General features: G+C 36.1%; 1 protein-coding gene across 3 annotated transcripts in view; it reads right to left on the minus strand.

Moving 5' to 3' along the window:
* Positions 1–22,036, minus strand: part of LOC127976172 (E3 ubiquitin-protein ligase UBR1) — a 33,559-nt gene that overhangs the window by 2,236 nt on the left and 9,287 nt on the right. For 2 of the 3 annotated variants that reach the window (XM_052580407.1, XM_052580406.1), the window contains exons 5-46: positions 20,821–20,948; positions 20,600–20,738; positions 20,468–20,530; positions 20,247–20,370; positions 19,729–19,836; positions 19,531–19,619; positions 19,347–19,445; positions 16,631–16,788; positions 16,445–16,544; positions 16,239–16,367; positions 15,546–15,726; positions 14,611–14,672; positions 14,411–14,521; positions 13,971–14,036; positions 13,748–13,849; positions 13,503–13,566; positions 13,237–13,361; positions 11,738–11,790; positions 11,522–11,624; positions 11,389–11,437; positions 10,902–11,056; positions 10,574–10,673; positions 9,025–9,128; positions 8,865–8,945; positions 8,597–8,778; positions 7,421–7,623; positions 7,150–7,243; positions 6,905–7,057; positions 6,715–6,812; positions 6,531–6,627; positions 5,944–6,092; positions 5,755–5,810; positions 5,576–5,672; positions 5,427–5,494; positions 2,576–2,723; positions 2,398–2,485; positions 2,185–2,318; positions 1,904–2,012; positions 1,060–1,116; positions 887–964; positions 611–781; positions 157–258 (exon numbers count right to left, since the gene is read on the minus strand). In XM_052580407.1, the coding sequence (XP_052436367.1) occupies positions 157–258; positions 611–781; positions 887–964; positions 1,060–1,116; positions 1,904–2,012; positions 2,185–2,318; positions 2,398–2,485; positions 2,576–2,723; positions 5,427–5,494; positions 5,576–5,672; positions 5,755–5,810; positions 5,944–6,092; positions 6,531–6,627; positions 6,715–6,812; positions 6,905–7,057; positions 7,150–7,243; positions 7,421–7,623; positions 8,597–8,778; positions 8,865–8,945; positions 9,025–9,128; positions 10,574–10,673; positions 10,902–11,056; positions 11,389–11,437; positions 11,522–11,624; positions 11,738–11,790; positions 13,237–13,361; positions 13,503–13,566; positions 13,748–13,849; positions 13,971–14,036; positions 14,411–14,521; positions 14,611–14,672; positions 15,546–15,726; positions 16,239–16,367; positions 16,445–16,544; positions 16,631–16,788; positions 19,347–19,445; positions 19,531–19,619; positions 19,729–19,836; positions 20,247–20,370; positions 20,468–20,530; positions 20,600–20,738; positions 20,821–20,948 (4,577 nt within the window). The remainder of the gene's footprint in view (positions 1–156; positions 259–610; positions 782–886; positions 965–1,059; positions 1,117–1,903; positions 2,013–2,184; positions 2,319–2,397; positions 2,486–2,575; positions 2,724–5,426; positions 5,495–5,575; positions 5,673–5,754; positions 5,811–5,943; positions 6,093–6,530; positions 6,628–6,714; positions 6,813–6,904; positions 7,058–7,149; positions 7,244–7,420; positions 7,624–8,596; positions 8,779–8,864; positions 8,946–9,024; positions 9,129–10,573; positions 10,674–10,901; positions 11,057–11,388; positions 11,438–11,521; positions 11,625–11,737; positions 11,791–13,236; positions 13,362–13,502; positions 13,567–13,747; positions 13,850–13,970; positions 14,037–14,410; positions 14,522–14,610; positions 14,673–15,545; positions 15,727–16,238; positions 16,368–16,444; positions 16,545–16,630; positions 16,789–19,346; positions 19,446–19,530; positions 19,620–19,728; positions 19,837–20,246; positions 20,371–20,467; positions 20,531–20,599; positions 20,739–20,820; positions 20,949–22,036) is intronic. The other variant, XM_052580408.1, reaches the window with a different exon arrangement.

Below are 22,036 nucleotides of genomic sequence, written 5' to 3' on the forward strand. Positions count from 1 at the left end.
AGGCTAGAGGGCGCTCTCAAGCTGAAAATCCAAACATGTCCCAAAGAAGAAATCCAGGAAATGCCTATTAATCGCCCAGCCCTTCTCCACAATTAACCAAACATCCAAACTCTATTGCAAGGAGCTGGAGTAAAAATTCACAACAATGAACTTTACCCAAGCTGAGGGTCTGTTTCTCCATAGTCGTCAAGATAAGGTGCTGGATAGGGACTGCCCCGTGTCTTACTGGCCATCAAGATGATCTCACACTCTCGGACCCTGCTCAGAAAGACACAAACAAGAGCGTTATCATCAATAGTTATTTGTATTTCTTTATTTACATAATTTACATATTCCTTTTATAGAATAAGATACACGCTGACTGCGTCTAAAATGGCTTACTAGGTAGGTACATCATTTGAATAAGTAATTAAGTCACCACCACTAAAAAAGTATGTTTTATATAATATATATCGAAATTATGATGTTGTCATTTTCACCAGTGTGCCCAAACTGACCGCACTAGTAGGTAATTCGGCTACTTTTTGCCTACTGTTTTAAACACATACTAATAAATGTGTGATTTCAGATACAGCCATAGAATAAATGTTTTCTCTTGTCATCCTCTCACCTGAGAAACATTCCCACTCCAGCCCCACAGATGGCGGCGTGGGCCGTGCACGCGCCCACTTCCTCCCCGTTCAGCTGCTCCTGACAGCAGGGGCTCTGTGCACACAGCATGACCCCACACAGAAGACACAGAGTCGGGTGCTTTCGCTCGTCATCTGATGAGTTTGGGCATCTATGAGCGAAGAGAGAAAGCCACAGGAAACGTCCGATTAATCGGCACTAAATATACAATTCACATAATGGACATTACAGGCAATCTTTTATTAAAAGTACTTACTTAAAGTGACTTGCTTGATTGAGCAACACACTATAGTCCTCTGGAAGATCTATTAGCCTGTTTCTCTTATGAGGATACCTGAACAGCAGGTGGGGAATTCCATTAAAATTATTGATTTTATTAAAAAGGAAGTGTGTATACGATCAAACAGGATAATTTAATAGGCGTCTAACCTGATGATCTGCATTTCACCTTTGAGGGCTTTGGATATGGCTGTATTCTCACACCACCTGAAACACAGAAAAACAGAAATTAGGAATTTACTGTCTTAAAGAAAACAATAAGCCACGAGAGGCCATACAATTCAGCGATTTGACCATGATAAAGGGGAGCTCTTAATATTAGAAGACATAATAAATATATTAATATTAATGAAAATATATTTACATATTTAATACTAACAAATATCTTACTACAAAAAAATAAATAATTCAAATTATTATTAACTGTTAATCGATTAATATAAATAAAATCTGTAGCTGTTTTTTTTTTTAATCATCCTTCTATGTAAAATAAGCTATGGCTTTAGTTTTTTTTCTGTTGATGTGTGAATTATGTATAATTATTATAAAATTTGAAAAACAAAAATACATGACACATGAGGATGATCATTATTATAAAAAAACAATAACATAATAAATTCCACTTTTAGGTTTAATTTTAAAATATTATTGTTTACTATTTTATAAACAAAACAATATTTTAACATAATAATAAACCATTTTTAATGACAGTTATTATAATATAATAGTGACAAAAAATAAATATAATAAACAACAAAAATATTAAGAACAGTTGTTTTAGCAATGTTATTATAATATAATAGTTAGACATAAATAACATAACATTTATCTTAAACAGTATAATGTAAATAATCAAACAAAAAATTATAATATTACGTATTAGTAACAACAAGAAAAATTAAACAGCAGCAACAATATAATGAAAATAATGCTGTTAATAATAAAAAACCAAACAGCATTTTTTGTTTATTACTTCTATTATAATTATTTGTACCTCTTTATTAAGGTGGTTACAACATCCCTGTGGTCCTGAAAGAGTTGAAACAGGTTGGAGGGCAAAGAGAGGTAACTACACAACAGATGCAGCTGACTTTCAGGTGATTCTGCATAGAAGAAGAAGAATTATGATTAATAACTGTTAGATTTATATACATGCAGTACTTCGCACAATTACTATGTGTACAATGACAGACAATTAAAATACACATCCATTATTCAAATGTTTTCATGTCATAGCAGTGTGGCATGTTTAAAGAACATCTGAAGTGTAGCGACCTGCAGTACCGGACAGCTCCTCTGGAGGGGGCACTCCAGTAAGGCAATTAAAGAACAGTGCAGCACAGCGCAGGAAGGGAAGCACACCTCTCTTTACACCCTCTACACAGAAACCAGTCACACCAGCCCTTAACCTGAGAAACAGAGAGACATTGAGAGACCGCAAGAGAAAAACCGGAAGCCTTTCCCTGTGTGACTCGCATTTAAACTCACCGGTCTGTGTGTTGAGACACAATAGAGAAGAGTTCGGCTGCAGCCTGGGCCTCATCGCCCTCCCCCCGCCCTCCTATTACAGCACAATCTACACACAATATTATTGGAAATAAGCGCTATGCATACAAAATGTTATACTTTAGAGTTTGCATCGGACTCTGGCAGTGTGTGTGTTTACCGTGTGAGGCCAGCAGGACCTGCAGCATGTGTGCCATAGTGAGCAGGTGCAGCAGGTAGAGTTGATTGTACGCTGTGCTGACTGCTGAAGGCTGCAGGTCTACAGCCTCTTCCTGATACAACGCTGGGATGGACAGAACCAGCCCCACCTGAGCAGAACATCACACACATAGTCCCACAAATGAGTAGAAGTCTTCAATAACCTTCTTCTGACTTAACTAATGCTTGAAAATGAAAACTAAGTGCATTTAAAAAGGTTTTTTTTTTTAAGGGGTCATATGAGATCAAAATGTTTTCTTTCTCTTTGGAGTGTTACAAGCTGTTGGTGCATGAAGAAGATCTGTAAAGTTGCAGAGATATTCTTTATAAAAGTTAAGACTCTGCCACGCCCCCTTAAAACGGCTCATTCAAACACGCCCCCCACATCTCTACATCACTATGTGGAAATATTTGCATAATGCCGCCCAAATGTTCACGCAAAAAAAGAAGGCGTGGTTTCAGTAACCGCAGTTAGTGTTAAAGCGGTCATTTCAGGGAGATGCTGTGTGTATCTCAGTGAAAGCAAAAGCTCTTTATTTGGCCTTCTGAAAGTAGATGCATTTAGGAATCTTTAAGATTACTTACAACAGAACAGCAATGCATTCTATAGACCCCTTTTGCGCGGACGTCACAGGTACGTCACGGCGCTAGCTGGAGGCAAAACAAACGGAAAACTGGAGGCGGCTAATACAAACCAACACAGGGTCGGCTACTCAAGGAGCTTAAAATGTCATCTTGTTGTGTTGTTGGTTGCCAGTATCGACGGAGAACATTTTATATACATTGTTGTGATTAATTGTGACCGGAATTTAAAGAACAGGGTAAGAAAGAATAAATACAAAAAGTTTATAATTAATTTGCAGTCTTCGGAATTTTTATTTCTAGAAAATATTTACATCTTAATAATAATTTTACTGTAATGTCAGTCTTTATTTAAGGATTTATACGACCTCAGTTTATCTTTACTTTACACGCTCGGTTTCTCTATCAGGTAAGTGTAGATGTCAGGCCACTCAATCGGAGGTAACGTTAATCCTGTCAGATCGTCCATCCAATGAGTGATTGTGTACGGGTCGACCAATCTGGTTCCGTCCGATAAAGTTAACTTTTTCAAATAATTATCGCGGTCCCGGACAGTGAGTGACCTTAAATATTCAGATAAAGCAGATATATTCAGATTTTCTCCAGCCACTGTTAAAAAAAACAAGCTAAGAAAACTTGCTGGCTACCGTTTGTGTCGAGTGTTGAGGGGAATCTTTCTGCCTCCAGCTAAGCCCCGCCCACACAAATACGTCACCTTGTTTACCAACTGTAAAAGGGTCTATAGCCAACTGCTTTGTGAACCTAGGAGAGGAGGTAATTCTGACTTTGCTACGACAATCTGGTGCTTCTGAATCAGCTACTGTATGTGTGTTTTATTATTAGTTGAAGTATTTGCTACTGACTTTTCAAATGCAGAGTTTTCCATGTAGTGTGTGTGTGTGAGCGCGCACATCTGTGAGTGAGTGAGTGAGTGAGTGAGAGAGAGAGAGAGAGAGAGACATCGTCACATCTCAGTGAAGTCAGCGGTTTTAATTGACTTGTGTACTGAAACACAAATCACTGTGTCTGTCATGTGACTCTGTTCCCCTTTCGGGCTTGAACTGATGGTAAGACTAAGGACATTATCAACGGTCTTCACATTTATTCTGAAAAATGAAGCTCGTGATTATGGAAAGGGGCGTTACATTTCCTACGAGTGCTTGCTGTGTTCGGCCAATCACAATGCACTGGGTCAGCTGGCCAATCAGAGCAGACTGTGCTTGTCGGAGGGAGGGACTTTGTAGAAAAAAACAATGTGTTTGAGAGAGGCGGGGCATAGAGGACCTACAATAATGTACAGTATTTGAAAAATAATGTGTTTTTTTTTTTATATTAAAGCATGTCAACATGTTACACCAAATAGTCAAAATAATGATCTTTAAAAGAGCATCATATGACCACTTTAAATTTTCAGGGGAAGTTGTTAGTGGCGTTTGGCTGTGCACAAGTCACAACTATAATGCTAGGTTGCAATATACATTTATAAAAATACAAATAAATCGCTAAATATACAAAAGGGCCATTCGGGAGGTTTCTAGATATCCCTACTTAGAAAAAAGTCTATAAGCCTTTTTTGTTTTATCATGTGCCAGGCAAAATCATTTATATGATTTATAAATTATGTCTTTAATTATATGTCTTGCATTCATTTAGCATTTTACTTATTTAGCAGATGCTTATATATAATACATACATATGATGTATATAATACTGGTGTCAAACAATTAATCCAAAATAAGTTTTTGTTTACATAATATTTGTGTGTAGTGTTTATAATAAATAAATATATATATATATATATATATACACACACACGCATGTGTTTGTATTTATATATGTCAGAAAAATGTGTTGTTTATATATTAAATATTTATATATAATATAAATTATATGAATATAACTATATACACGTGTAAATACATGTACATATTTTCAAAAAATATACCATGTGTGTGTATTTATATATACATACATAAATATACACAGTACAAACATATGTAAACTAAAAACTTTTATTTTGGATGTGATTAATCGCAATTAATCGTTTGAAAGCACTAATATATATACACACCTCTATATTTGTGGAACAACGAATCTATTGTTAAAAAAAAAAAATTACACAAAAATTTGTATTGACTTAGATTGGCTAGCCTAGATTATGATAAAAGCATATGTATAGAAAATCACATCATTTATTTTTTATAATGCCCAGTAAAGAGAAAGACACTCACCAGTAGATGAAAGAAGTCCACTTCTAATATTGATGGTGTGTTTTCTACATTAGGAACAGGTACCAGGACTAGAAAGAGACAGAGAATTGAGCGAATTCCTGCATGAATAAACGATCAATCATATCCACCCTCTTCTAAACATGACATACCTGCTAACATATCAGCAAAATGCTTCTGAATGACAGCTTGACTGCTCTTCAGCCTCTGAGCGGCGGAAAACTGCACCAATGCTTTGAGTCCAGACAGCTGGAGAAGAAAATCAATTTAGAAATCAATCTCACATTAAACGGTGTGCTGTATGACCTATATCAGCAGAGTCCAACCAGACCTGTCTGTTCTGGAGGGATCCAAAGAGAGGCTTCCCTTCTTCCTCTAACATATTCTCTAAAGAAAGAGAGAAATCTAATGAGGCGACACATGACAATATTACAAGACTGACTGCCTACATTCAGACAGCGCCGACATACCGTTCACATGAATTAACTCAATTGAGCAAGTCAAAGGAGGAGATCATTACCGGTGGCCTGGATGGTGTAGGCACACGTGTTCCAGGACATGACGGGCACGTACGGGCACAGGTCATTGGGAGCGGTCTGCAGTCCCACCCTGTGCACGGTGGTCCCACAGACCCCCAACATCTCTGTGATACTGCGAGAGAACTTCGGCCTGATCACAAACAGAGTTTACATCATATTTAGAAATAAAAATCGGCAATTAGGGAAAGTGGAGAGAAGGGATCTATTCTGCAGATGAGCATGAACAGTTGATTTGCATGGCAGACATGGAGATCCAGATTTTATATATATATATATATATATATATATATATGCAGACTGCATTTCAAAGGCTTATACTCACTTGTCTTTTAACTGCAATGTTTAAAAGCAAGTGCAAACTATATTTTTTTTATCACAATGTAGCACAGCAATGTCACATGAGCGTGTAACTGTGATACAGATGATAGTCCTAAACCTCTACTAGTTGACAAATTTCTACCGGTCAAAAGTGTCTACTGGTATATCACCCAGCCCTAGACCAGAAGCATATATTTACATTTTTATTTTATATTGACTTAAATAAAGACTTGTCTGTTTAGAGACTCACGACTCTTGAACTCCAAAACTGAGAATGGATCGGAATTCAGCTTGACTCTCATCAAAAACTGCCGCTGCTTCCCTCGCCGCTTCCTTAGTGTTTTTGTCTGTAATCACACACAAATCAATCTGAATTTAAGAGACAGTATCTTGACAATGAAACTCAGGAAGCACAAATCAGTTTGGACTCTCACCCGTTTGCCATGTACCTCTCAGCCCTCTGATCCGAGAAGACATAATCTGAATCCAGCGCTCCAGAGTGAGATGTTGACCAACTAACTCAGCACTCTCACTGAAAGGGAGACAAAAAGTATTGAGATTTGACTTATCTCAGTGAAAGCACCTGAAATTAAAAATAATAAAAGGTTAGGAATGGTGCCGTACTAGTTAAGCTTGCTGGGCTCCACAGGGATCAGTGGGATGACCGTGTTACAGAGGGACTTGCAGAGCGGACACATGTACTCGCCGTTCTCCAGGTCTATGATCAGATCTGCATGCAGCCGGTTCCTAGTGGTGTTCTGCACAGCTTCAAAGTACCTACAAACAGCAAAAAGACATGAAGATGTAAAGGCTGAGTGGATTGGTTTGGTTTAAGCATCCCAAATGTAACAATTTATGCATTGACTGACTTTTGCCAGCAGGTGGCGTGCATCACATGCCCACAGCTGCCGGTGTGTGTTCCCACAGCCAGATCAGGGGGCATGAACAGGGGATAGCTGCCTACTGGTTTACAAGAAAGAAGAGAAAGCTGTCTGATTCAGTATCACGGTAGCTGAAATCTTAAATGAATGATAAATCATCAGAAAATATGCAAGGAATTCATACATTCTTAGTGTCAACACTTCCTGCTTATCATCATAATAAAGGTACTTGAGAGGTCAAGTATGAGGCATCACTCACCGTTAGGGGAGAGTGTCTTTCCACGGTTCTGGGTGAGAACAGTAGATCTTTGCACACATGCTGTGAGGACCATGGCTGGTGCCTGAGCCTGAACCTCCTGCTCCTCCTGACACAGGATACAGATCTGAGCCTCCCAGTCTGTGGAACAAACGCCCTGCTGAGGGCCCACAGCCACCCTGCTCTCATCCACATCCATCCTCAAGCTGCACACACACACACACACACACACACACAGAGAGTGGACTTAGACATAGAGACATTTGAAGGGTGTTCGCAGGTGTTACTGTAAAAGGGCCAAAAGAGCAGGAGAATGAAATAGTGGGAAAACGGAAAAAAATTAAAGCATAAAAAAAGTTTAAATGCAAAAGAAAGAACAGTGAAAGGAACTAAACAGCAAAAGAGAGATTAGAATACTGACAGGTCCAAAAACTGGAAAAATGTAAAGTAAAAGATGAACAAAAAATAATAAATAAATAAAGTGAAAGTATAAATGCGATGAACTGAGAGCAAGTGTGAAAAAGTGAAAGGCACAAAAAAGAAAGCGAAAGAATGAAAAAAAAGAATGATTAAAAAAACTAAAAGGAACAAAAAAAAAAAGAAAGGAGAGGGAAAGTGTTAAAAACAACAAATGGAAGTGAAAAGGTGTAATAAAAAGAACAAAAGAAAGAAAATCAGTAAAACGAAAAGAAAAAAATAACGAAAATAGTGAAAGAAAATAGTAGAGAATGTGAAATAAACTGAAACAAATGAAAACATTGGTAAATAAATAAAGAACAGGCAAGGAGTGAAGATAAGAAGCAAAAGAGAGAAAGAAAGACCTCAATGAAAAGGCTAAAAAAAAAATTTTTTAAAGAAATTTAAAGAAACTGGCAAATGGTACAAATGAAAGAACAAAAAGGGAAAAATTTAAGAAAACAAAGGTCCAAAGAACAAAGAAACGAGAGGAAAGATAAATAAGAACTAAATTATATCACAACAGAACATAAAAAAGAATAAATAACAGTAAAAGTGCAACAATGAATAAATGCAAAAGTAACTGAAAGCGCAAAAGAATGAAAAGCAGTGAAAAATGTAAAAATATAAGAGAAAATGAAAGAAACCAAAAGCAAGAGAGAAAGACTGAAAGAACAAAAGTAAATAAATACATAGCGAGTCACAAGAAAAAGAGAGACAGACCTGTCCACAGACGCGGCGGTGTCGCTCTGACTCGAGCTCTCAGGAACGTTGTCATAAAGCATCTGGTTGGACTCTATGAAGTTCTTCTGCATGGCCGACATCTGAGCCATGATCTTCTGCCTGTGGGCTTTAGCAGCTTCAGCTTTCCTCTTGTGCTCGGCCTTCTCTTTATCCTGAACACACTGAGCAGAGACCACACACTTTAAACACCTCGAAGACAAGGAGGCACTGTGACGGAGACCCTCTGTGTTCGCATCCGTTTCATTACCTCTTCCAGCTTGCTGTGATCCACAGAAAATGAAGCTACAGGACCGGATTTCTCTCGAAGACACTTCACCACCTCAAACATCTTGGAGGAGAGACATACAGATCTTAAATAGCAAATCAATGAATTAAACAACCCAATACATATCAAATGGCCTTCATACCTGTAAGTTCCACAAGATCATGTCATTCTGAGCTTTCAGAGAAGGTAAAGACTTAATTTCGGTCAGGAAGTGGAACAAAGATTTGCCGTGTTCTGTACCAGTTTCTGAAAATGCAAACACATCGAAATACATAAACAGCAAAGCACTAATAGTAGGGCTGCGTGACATATACATATATATACATATATATATATATATATATATATATATATATATATACACACACTGAAAAAACTCAGGTCAATTACATATGGACAGATACAGCTTTTGATTTTAATAATGTATTTATAAATATTGAACTTTACATTAACTAAGACTTACTTGCTCTAGAAGTATTTTTTCATTGTTAGAAAGGTGTCCTTTTTACACACATTACATGTACTTACTATTATAATTACAATAAATGATGCATAGTTACATGCAAGTAACCCTAAGCCAAACCGTAATCATAACCCTAACCATATAGTAAGTACATTAATATTACTCAATACTTAAATGTATAATTACACTATAACAAGGAAACCTTAAAATAAAGTGTAATATTATTATTTTTGTTAAATACTTGTTTAAACACTCAAAAAAATTACAATATACTGATAAAATATAAATAATAATATAAATAATTTGCTGGATTAATAATAATAATAATAATAATAATTACTGGATGCGTGGCTAGCGTCAAGTAAACTAAAAAAATAAATAGTTAAGCACAAACCCTGCACTCCAGAAAATCCTACAACAAACAGAAACGAAAAACGAAAGTGAAACCGTTTTAAAGAAAAAAGTGAAACAAAAAGAATAAAAGAGAATGAGTAGAAAAATAAAATCACTGGAGGAAGAGTGAACAGAGATGAAGTGAAAAGAAAGAAAAAGGAATAGAAAAGGAACAGGAGGGAAAGTAAAAAAAGGAATAGAATAGAACACTAAAAGAAGCCAAGATATTGGCCAAGAAAAGTGAAAGAGCAAAACCGAATGAAAGATCAAAAAAAACAAAAAAAAAACCAGATATAATACAACATTATAAAAAAGAAAGAAAGTGAAAGTAAAAATCAGTGCAGCAATGGATAGGCAAAGTAATTGAAAAGGAAAAAGAATAAATAAAAAATAAATAAACAAAAAACAAAGTGGGAGTTAAAGTATTAGAGAAATGCAAAAAAGAAAGACAAACAAATTTAATTAATTGCTGAAAGAGCAAAAAAAAAAAAAAAAAAAAAAACCCCTAAGCCTAAGAACCAAAAGAGAAGTATTCTAATCCATAAATAGCGTTTATTTGTCATGTCAGTGATTGCCTTTATAATGCTGATTCTCTTAACATGCAGTTTCTGGAGCCTCCCAACACTGCATACTTTGAAGGCATCTATTGTAAACCATAAACTTAATGTACTGTATTGTAATTTGATTGATAATATTACTATTTGTAGCAAACAAATTCATCCATGATTTTTTTTCTGAATCCATGAAGTCTGAACTTTGACATTGTAGATCAATGGAACTGGCAGCAGGACGGGGTCTGCACCATTTCAGGAAAAAACAAGAGGTGAGATCTTACTTTGTGCTTTCAGGCTAAAGTCAAAGGTCACTTCTTCAGTACTGCTGCTTTCCAACTGCGTTTTTTCCTCCAGTAGAGCCTGGCCTACGAGGTGAAGGGCCTAAAGTAATACAAGTGATAAAAAAAAAAAAAAATCTCATTTGTCAAATCTCACATCAGACAAACTCACCATGAAAACAGCAACAGCCAATAAGAATCCATGCAATAGAAACATGTTCTTAATGCAAATGTTATAATTATTTAAGTTTAAAAAATAACTACATTTACATTACTGAAAAAGAGCAAAAAACAATGAGAAATGGTGTATGCAGGAGAGTAAGAGTCATACCCTCTGGATCATGGGTTCAGTCCATCGGTTGGAACGGTCCTCTGCTGCTCTACGGAAGATTCTCTTCAGAATATGGATGAAGACGTCACAGCAGAGCAGGTACACTATGTTTGAGAACGCTGGACTGAAGGGAGGGGGCACTGGAGGACGGAGGGCTAAAAGAGAGTGACAACACATCACACCCTGTGCAGTAATGTCATCTAACAGTGATGCTTTGGTTTAAAAATTTGTATTTAAAATTCATAAATGGGGCAGTTCTAGCCTTGGCTTTTAAATGATTAATACAACACTAGAGTAAAAATAAAATACACAATTGTAGAAGCTATACAGCAAAGGACCTCTCCATATTTATTTTCATATAATTGATACATATCAATGAAGTTAATATAATTTCATAAACGTTAAAAGGCTTTTTTAATCATCTGAAATGTGCAGCGACTCATGTTCCAAAGAGACTCATATAACGATATTTAACATCAGTACGGACCTTTATCGCTGCCCTCTTGGGTTCTCCTCTTCTTCTGAGCCTCTTCTGCCTAATATGAACAAATAAACATTTCCTTCTTTTTAAAGACTAATCTGTATTTTAATGAGGATGAGATAATGGGTGCATCACAAACCTTACTATGCTGTGTTCTGGAATAATGATAGAAGAAGGGGTTAAACTTTTTCAGACATTCCTTCTTCAGCTCATACAAGCCATGGCCCGACACTCCTGGTTTCCTAAGCCACATTTAATAAAGATTGTGAAGTACATTTCGCATTGCATAGAAATATTAGTGTAACAACTTTGAAATAACTTGTATAAACAACTACCTTTGGTGAAATGTACTTACTTGAAAATGGCAACTTTAGAGATGACAGTTTCAAGCCCTGTTTCATGGTTTTCCTGTGATGCAATAAAAAAGAGGTTTATAAAGTAACTATAAAAGAATGTTCATAGCTTAGTTACACACACACACACAAACAAATTTTAATCAATATATTTTTGTAAATGAATAATAAAAAACTTTCTTATATTCTAGATTCATTGCACACAAACTGAAATATTTAAAGATTTTTTTTTTTTTTTTTTTTTTTTTTTCTGATGGTTATGACTTACATCTTAGGAAAATGTTAAATCCAGTGTCTCAAGAAAATAGAATATTCCATTTTGAGCTTGGTTAGATTTATTAATTTTGAGTATAAATTCTGGGATCCTATTGGGCTAGTTTAGAACATGCAACCACAATTATGGGAAAGACTACTGACTTGACAGTTGTCCAAAATACAATCATCAACACACTCCAAAAGGAGGGTAAGCCACAGAAGGTCATTCTTGAGAGGGCTGACTGTTCACAGAGTGCTGTATCAAAATATATTCATATAAAGTTGACAGGAAAGAAGATGTGTGGTAGGAAATTGTGCACAAGCAACAGGGATGACCACAGCCTTGAGAAGATTGTCAGGAGATGCAGATTCACGAACTTGGAAGAGCTTCACAAGGAGTGGACTGAAGCCGGAGTCAGCGCATCAAGAGTCACCAAACTCAAACGTCTTCAGGAAAAGGGCTACAGCTGTCAGATTCCTAGAACCAAGACACTCCTGAACCAGAAAAAAAAAGTCAGAAGCATTTCACCTGGGGTAAAGAGAAAAAGTACTGGACTGTTGTTCAGTGGTCCACGGTCCTCTTTTCAGATGAAAGTAAATTTAGCATTTCATTTGGAAATCAAGGTCTGGAGTCTGGAGGAAGACTGGAGAGCCACAGAATCCAAACTGCTTGAAGTCCAGTGTGAAGTTTCCTAAGTCAGTGATGATTTCTGACATCTGCTGGTGTTGCTCCATTGTGTTTGATCAAGTCCAAAGTCAATGAGCCATCTACCAGGAGATTTTGGAGCACTTAATGCTTCCATCTGCTGACAAGCTTTAATTTTGCAGCCGGACTTTAGCACATGCCCACAAGTGCCAAAACGACTTCCAAGTGGTTTGATGACCATGATATTACTGTGCTTGCAACTAATTCATGCAAAACGAGCCCCAGCCAAGTATTGAGTGTATAATTAATGGTTAAATGAGTTAAAGGGTTTTGTAAATCTTTTTTTGATTGATATTTGAGAAAATATTCAAATTTTTTGAGATACTGAAATTTTTATTTTCCTAAGCTGTAAGTCATAACCATAAGTATTAAAACAAAATAGTGCAAAATATTGAAATATTGCAGTTTGTGTGCAATTAATCTAGAATATAAGTTTTTTTTTTTTTTTTTTTAAATGACAAAAAAAAAGAACTTTTCCATGATATTCAAATTTTTTAAAATTATATATATATATATATATAACAAAATAAAAATGCTTACATTTTCAGGCAGGCTTTTAACCAGGCTGCTATGTGCCATGGGTTCAATACAAAGTAGATGGATGACTTCCCTCATAGTCACTTCCTCCTTAGTCACATGACTGATTCCAGGCACATACCGTTCACCTAAATATTTCACATGCAAAATATATATCAGAGGCAAAACACAGGCAGTGACCCCAGTCAACCCATTTATATAAAACAACTGATAACACATCAACTACGGGCAGCAAATGACGACAAAAAAAAAAAAAAGTCAGAACTTACCTGCAATGATGATTATCAGGTAGAGCATCTCCTCTGTTAACCTGTTCCACTGTTTCAGTACTTCCTGTGTGTTGAACAAAATGCACAGAAACCAGTAAAAATCCATAATCAATGACAAAAAGTATCAAAAAATGATTTATTATTTCAATATAAATGATTTGTTTATTAGCATTGCTCAGTTTTGGAGAAGCTGCTACAGAACTACACATATTCCACTTGATCTCACCTCTCCTTCTCTTACTCACCTGATCTTTACTGGAGGAGTTGCCATTAAACAGATCAAAGAGTTCAAACCTCAAAAGAACAAGAATGAGGAAGTGATTGGGGTCCATTTTGGAAGCAGCAATCTGTGGTGGGACAGAAAATTGTATTAATTGAATGAATATATTCTTGATTTAATAATTATATTATTTATTTGATAGTATTTTCTTTTATATTCCATACACATTTATGATTTTAAGGACATACCTGCAACATGATAACATCCTTATCAAACATTTCGTCCCTGCACTTAACATCCTGATAGTAATACACCTAAAACATCAGCAAAAGTTAGAGTATGTTCAAGACGCAACACAACATGGACATTTAATTCTGTTACATATTTGCATTTTTTTTCACTCCTCCAATATACAATACATAAATACATTCATTCAAAATAAATACAATTTAGATAACTTCAATAACCATTAAAGGCCATGTTGTGCCATATTTAAGATGTTACAGTGAAACAATTGATGTGTTGGAAACATCAGTTGATGATCCACCAGCTTATTTGGAGACTTTTTCCATGTTCAGATTTTGAACATTTAGGTTTTTCAGAGACTAGCGAATTATTGTATTTACAAATGTTCTCTACTTTCATGTTTTTATTATGTTTTTTTTTTACAAATTGGTGACCCTCTCACCTGGCTGACGAGCGACAGGCCGTTTCTGCGCCACATGTCAGCACACACCTGAGCCGCCAGCACAACACAGCGCAGAGGCTGCTCCGCCAGCTCAGTGAAGTTCAGCTGCACCTGAAACACACACACACACACAACTGTAAACCACAGAACAAGACATTCACACTTTACAACTTCATCTCATTAATTAATGATATACTCACAGGATCCACAAAGTCAGGGAGGTATTGGATGGCTCCAGTCTGGCACAGCAGCACATATAAACCTGAGAACAGATACAGACAGAGTATTGAAGTGACCACCACCAAAAAAATTTAATACTAAATAAAAATAGAAGAATAAAACAGCCACAATCACACTTTCATGAGTTCCAATGATTTACAGATCTTTATCGGTTTTGAAAGAAATTAATACTTCTATTCAAGGCAGCATTAAACCGAGGAAAAGCAATAGTAAACCGTTTTATAAAAGATTTTACAAAAATATGTTACAAAATATTTATATTTAATAAAACAGTGTCATTAATTCTTTTTTTTAAAAGTACAGCTGTCACAAAAATATTAAGCAGTACAACTGCTTAAAAAATAAGTTTTTTTTAGTAATAAATAAATAAAAAAATAAAAATTCACATGATTTTTTAAATATTTTTTATTTAAAATATTTTTTTTATTGTGATATAATTAACTATTAAATGTATGAATAATAATAATAAATAAATAAATAAATAAAAAACACTGTAGTATAAAGGACCAATTCTTGCTACTAACTAGAATTCCAATTATTAACATTGTGGCTTTTTATTATTACTTATAAAGCACATATTCTGCATGAACATCCATAATCCAACCCAATACCTCAATTTAATAATTTATTTTACTAATTATTAATAATTAGCAAGTTAAGAGTTTATTGAGGCAAAAGTTTTAGTTAATGGTTTGATAATAGCAAGAATTGGATCTTAAAATAAAGTGTGACACAATGTTCACTTTTGAAAATTAGTTAACCTTCTCTTTAATGTAACCATGTAACACCCCATTTTTGTGGATCCCACAGACATTAGCTCCTGTTTCATTTTAAAACCGTTTACGAACCCTAAAAAGTCTGACTTCTGATACAAGGATTCAACAATTCTGCTAACCGGCCAGGAGTCTGGAGACGGGCAGATGGATGGAGACGGGCTCCTGGGAGACTTTATACGGCCGTGCGTGGAGGATCTGCTTGCACATGTAGCTGTCTGTCGGCTCGCTGCGGAAGGGCTGGTTGGTGCAGGACATTAGAGCTCTGTGACACTCCTGAAAGGCCAGTAACAGAACCCTCTCCTGTGGGTACATAACACAACACACACACACACTCAGTCACAGTTTCAGGTCATTCATTAACCTGTGGATAAACAAGATTTGGAAGCTAATCAGTAAAGCAGCAGAAATGGCTTTAAAAGTAGACTGTCAATTTAAGTGTTGTTGTTTCAGCATTAGTTTAACATTCTGGAGCGGTGTATTTCTGCAAATGGCAATAGGAACACTGGGAGGAGCCAGAGGAGACATGAAGAACTAAGGCAGTTATGAAGGCAAAAGGGGGTCCAACCCGGTACTAGCAAGGTGTACCTAATAAAGTGGCCAGTGACTATATATAAAAAAGCTATTTAACATTTTTGATAAGCATAGAATTAAAAATAAAATAAAAAATATTTTTCAACAGAAGTATATCGATTGTATGTATTCGTATTATATCATATTTGATTCATTTTCCATAATCACCTATTTCTTATGTATGTATTTTACCCCAACAAAGCAATGCAGACAAGCAAGGCCCCTGACTAGCTGTGACTCACATCAGAAGAACACCAGTCCTGAAACATGGCCAGAATGTTGCGCAGCTGCATCTGGAGGGTAAGTCCCGCCTCCCACTCAGGCTCCACCTCCACGTGCTGACCAAGCTGCCTCTTCACCTCCTCCATCCCCTGCCACCAAAGAATGTGATTCAATTAGGCTACAGATCAAACCAAATTAAGATCCTTGTGCCAAGAGAGAGTCTTACCTGCATACAACATAAGAAGCGAAGAAAGACGCGTAAACCTTCAAGGAACTTCACCCTCAACGTCTCAGTCCACACGGAGGGCTTACTGATTAAAATGTACCTGATAACATCCAAATGGAACCAATCAACATTGAGCCACTGAATGAGATGTTTTTGTTTTCCAGAATTCAAGGGTTGTGTGTAGACCTGAGGTCATGGAAGGTAACTTGAACCCGGAAGAACTTGTCAGGGTTGTGGCCCTGGAATTGGAAGCGGTTGCTGCTGTCCAGATGTGCCCTCATCATATCCATTACAGTTTCTATAATGACCTTGATGACGCTGCCCTCCTCTATAAGCTGCCTGGCCTGAGAGAGACACAGAGATGGAAAACTTTACATGTACCTTCAACCTATAAATTAACCTAAAGGGTTAGTTCCCTGAATATTAGTTCGCATCGTGTACTTATAATTAGCGTCATATAATTCCAATTTGTAAGACTTTCTTTCTTTTATAAAACAAAAAAGGACTAGCATTCTTTTAAGTAATATGGTTATTTTTAATGCCATTGCAATGAATAACATCTGGCTCATCAATCAATTTACACACGGTTTGTGAACTAGATGGACTGCTGCATTAATAATGACTAAATACTTTTTTTTTTTTCATTTTACATTTTAGAGTGTGATAGCCACAGTTAACATTTACTTTCATAATATTGATAAAAAAAAATCCCAGGATATTTTTTTGTGTTCCACTGAAAGAACGTCATAAAGATACTGTATTACATGATGTGAGGGTGAGTAAATGATAACAGAATTACAGCAAACTCTTAACCCTAAAGATTGATGTGCATCAAGTACAAATAGTAGCTACAGTACAATAAAGTCAAAACATATGCTACAAAGAAATAAAGAGAAAGCACTTATGCTTTAAAGTACAAAATCTGTCCTCTTCCAAAAAGCACCAGAAAGCAGTTCATAATGTATTAGGGCCCTTTTTATCTCACAATTCTGACTTTTTTCCCTCAGAATTGCATGATATAAACTCGCAACTGCGAGTTAAAAAGTCAAAATTGTGAGATATAAACTCGCAATTCTGAGAACATATCAATCTCCCCCCATTAACTCAAAATTGGACTTTAACTTGCAATTGTGAGTTTATAATCACGCAATTAATTTGACATGCGTTTAATGGTTTAAGCAAATTGTTACGCATGTCAAATTAATTGAAATCACGAAGCTTATACAATTTAACTAATTTTTTTAAAGTTTAACAAAAATCAAGGCCCCATGAAATACATTTTATTTATTTTTTCTCAAATTTAGTTTTATAATTACAAAATTCTGTGTTTTCCATTACTTTTCTGGACTCCATTTTAAAGAGCCACACAGATGGGAAATCAAAAATTACCTGTATTACAGTGTATGATGTAGCTGTCCATCTGTGTAAACAATGTGCAAAGTAATTAAACCAAAAAGTACACGATTTATAAAGTTATTGGCTTCTAAAGTTAGGAGTCGACTCTGAATCGCTGAAACGAGTCGTTATAGATTTCAAATCTTTTGCCCATCTCTATGTACGTCACTAGAAACACTTTGCATAATAATCTCCGCCTACCGTCTTGAGAGAAACGGAACTCTGACCTGCCCCACCCCCCACACAGACACACACACACACACACACACACACACAGACGCTCTGGTTGGTGTGATAGCATCATGTCGAGGAGACAGTGTATTTTTAAATTGTAAGGGCAAGTTTGTTTTATTTTCACTGCTAAAGAATAAAGATCAGAAGAACCAATGGCTAAAATTCATTTTTACCACAATACCAGAGAAGTACAACAAATCCTTGTTGTGTTCACTATATTTCACTGATGACTGCTTTTCTAATCTCGGTGAGTACAGCGGGATTTTCAAAGCGTTTGGCCATAAAAGATGGTTCATTACCAACTTTATTTAGAACAACGAGCATCTCCGAATCACAACGCGAAGTATGATTATGAAGTTATGTGTCTGTTTTCTCCCGAGCATCTTATCAGTACGTGTGCTGTCTGCAGCCTGTCTGCGCTGATCGTCATGTACAAACACGTCATTAAAATGAAGTGTAACTCCGTGAATACTCAACGAAGAGACATGAGAGAGATATCTATAGAAAGCTTGACATGTCTACTTTAAAACTAAACAAGTGCTGCCGAAAACAGATATTCTGTGATAAAGTAATCCATATGAAAACAACGCGATGTCAGTTTTTCATGTCTCCCTTCATTATATCTAATGTGACCACACCCCCGCGCTGAACGCGCTATTCAGATTCAAACTGAAGCGCGCGGTTTGAATACACACACAGAAGAAAAAGCAGCGAGACTGTTCAAGTTTCTTATTTACTGTTTGCTTCGCGGTGAGAGGAATAAGACATAGTTCACCCCAAACAGATGCTAACGCATAGTTTACCGTGAAGTTGTGTGCGGAACAACCAATCAAACCTGACTATGTCGGTTGACCAATCAGAAAACAGTATGCTACCGAAAGGTGGGGTTTAAGGAAACTGAATCTTTTGAACAGCTTCGCGCGAACCGTTTGGGGATCTCTGAGAATTGAGGTAATTTTAAAATGATATTTTGACAAAATGACAATGTTTTTTAACCTTGGATGGATTTAAACCTAATGTACAGGACTTATACACAGTGATAGGAAGCTTAGAATTTTCATCTTACTGGCTCTTTAATGGTTACATTAAATAGTAATAATCACTAAATAATTGTTTAAAAAAAAAAAAAAAACTGAAAACACTGCGAGACACTACTACATATCGCATTTTCATTTCACCTTTGCCTTTTACAGTAAATTCCATTTTAATGACTGGATTACGTGATTCAGACAGTGTTTTCCACAGCGCAGAAATCACAGGTTGTTCATCATACCAAAGTGGGAACAGTGAAGATCTGCACAGATAAGCCTGTGATTGAGATGTTCCTCTGATGGTCATCGCTGATAAAGTCTTCCTGAAGTTGCTTGTAGTGCTGAAACATGACATACTCCCGTTAATACTCAAACATTAAAATGATGTATATGTATGTGAAATTATAAGCAGCTGTGAAATTCTACCTCTGTGAATTTCATGGCAAACTGCCTCTTGAATTCTGTGTCCATTAGTAAACTACTGAAAATTAACTCGTGGACAACCTTGCGAGCTCCTGGGGACAAGTAACAGGAAATCAGGTTTAAGACTATTTTACCAGATTTTAAAAAGTCTGCAGGGTTTTAAAAAGTGCACAATCTAATGGTAGAGATTGAAATATTGACCTTTATAAAGTTTGGCGTCGTGCAGCATGAGTCGACTGATCAGGCAGAGTTGATTGTTGTCAGCACCTGGCTCCAAAGCCACCTGACAGAACACCTCCCTGAGGCCAACTACACAAGCAGTGACAAGAACACAACCTCCAAATTATCCATTTGTTTGCTTCAAGTTATATATGTTCTTTTGACCAGTAGAAATAGCCATATCATCAAATATTATTGCAATTTAAAGTAACAATTATAATAATGTCTTGTATATTATCTATCTATATCTATACTCAGCAAGGACATAGTACACACACACACACACACACAAAACATATATATATTTTACTTTATTTATTTATTTTTTTAAATGAGATCAGATTTAAATTATTGTTCTTGGATTTTTTATTACTGTCAGTATTACTGCTAATGATTAAAATACTAATAATTCTATACTATATTGTTTTAAAAACGGAACTATTATAAAAATAAAATAAAAAAACAGTTCTCTCTTCACTTTTCTGCTCCTAATCATCTACCTAAGTAGCCAATGATCTTCTGGAACCATGCGCCAAGTCTGAGGGCGAAGGTCTGATGAGCCATTACAGCAGTGTGAAGGATCTCCACACGCAATGGGATCTGGATAATGTGCTCCGAGTTACGCTGCAGAGGAAATGGAAAGATGCTTAAGACATCTACATACGCCGTCCAAGAGGCATACCAAATGTGTGTGATTGAAGAGTGTAGCCAGTTTGTTTACCCTGATATTGTCCTTGGCTTGTTGACAGGATCTGAGAGTCCCTCTCTTCACAGCTTTCCGCCCCTGAAATCATGAGAACATGAGGTATGAAGAGTCTATACACTGACCACTAAGACTATGTGGAATACTCACTTCCTTGTCAATAAGTGCAGTGTAGATCTGGGCCTGATTCTGGTCACAGGCGATCGCGCGCTGAAGTGTGTAGATGACGTGATCATATGAGTGGTGTTCATCGTTGTAGAGCACACAGAAGTAGGTGTCTTCTTTCACTCTGAACACAATATTAAACAACGTTAACTTTCTTACATGAAGATGGAGCCTCTTTCAGACTTTCCATCTTCTGTATATCTCACTTTGGCTTCAGCTCCTCTGATAGCTCATAGGTTTCTTCCCACACCAGCATGTCTGTCGTGTACCGCAGCAGCAGGTGGAACAGCATCTGAGCCCTTTCTCGCAGGCCTGGATCCATCACACACTCATCCTGTGACACACATAACAGCAGCTGTCACTGAGAGGCAGCTCATCTTTAGTTCTTCACAGATTGATTTTACTTGATTTGTACTCACATACCAACATCTACATATTAATTCACCCAAAAATAGAGATTTAGTGAAATGTCCCAGCTGCTCATTTCCATGTGATAAAAGTAAATAAGGAAAGGACGGGAACTGTTTAGCTCCAAAACTGATGATGATAATAATAACAAAAAAAGTGACATAAATCATCAAGATTAAGCTTTAGGTTTCACATCAATAATGATTTCAATGACTGATTTAATTTAATGTATTATTCATTTCAATTTCATCAATGTTGAAAACAATTGTGCGGCTTAATATTTTTTGCACAAGCTGAAATGTATTTTTCACAATTTCTGATGAACAGAAAGTTCTGAGAACATCATTTATTTAAAATATAAATATTTTGTAACATTATTAATGTCTTTAAATGTCACTTGATCATTTTTTTTTTACTAAAATCTTACTTTTAAACATTAGTATATACTGGAGTTAAAAAAGTATATAAATACACATGCATGTATAGATTATATGATTATAAATATATACATATAAATACATTTATATATACACATAATAAATATACACCATACACACATATATTATGTAAACAAAAACTTATTTTTTGGTTGTGATTAATCATGATTACTCATTTGACAGCCCTACAATGGTTTGAGATTTTTTTTATTATAATTCTTTCAAATGGCTTTATTATTATTATTTTAGGGAAAGTAGGCTTGCATAGAGATAAGCAAACCCATCCTCACAAGAACTCACTGCTGTTTATTCTCACACGCATGTTTTGTTTGTTATTTGGCAGAATGCAAGCTCCCAAAGGTCTACTGCGTAACTAAATATCCTCAGTTTCCTCAACTTCACCAGAAGAGCACAATCTCTAACATCTCCTAAAACACCAAAAATAGTGACTAGCTACCAAAAGAGCTTAATTAGCCTGGACAAGCAGCAAAAAGATGATAAAACACGACAGGCCCTTTGCGCAGGATATGATGTTTGCTGATACATGTTCACTATGTGTATGTTTAGATCTTGCCAG

This window comes from Carassius gibelio, chromosome B17 (assembly GCF_023724105.1).
Source record: "Carassius gibelio isolate Cgi1373 ecotype wild population from Czech Republic chromosome B17, carGib1.2-hapl.c, whole genome shotgun sequence".
NCBI classification, from domain to species: domain Eukaryota; kingdom Metazoa; phylum Chordata; class Actinopteri; order Cypriniformes; family Cyprinidae; genus Carassius; species Carassius gibelio.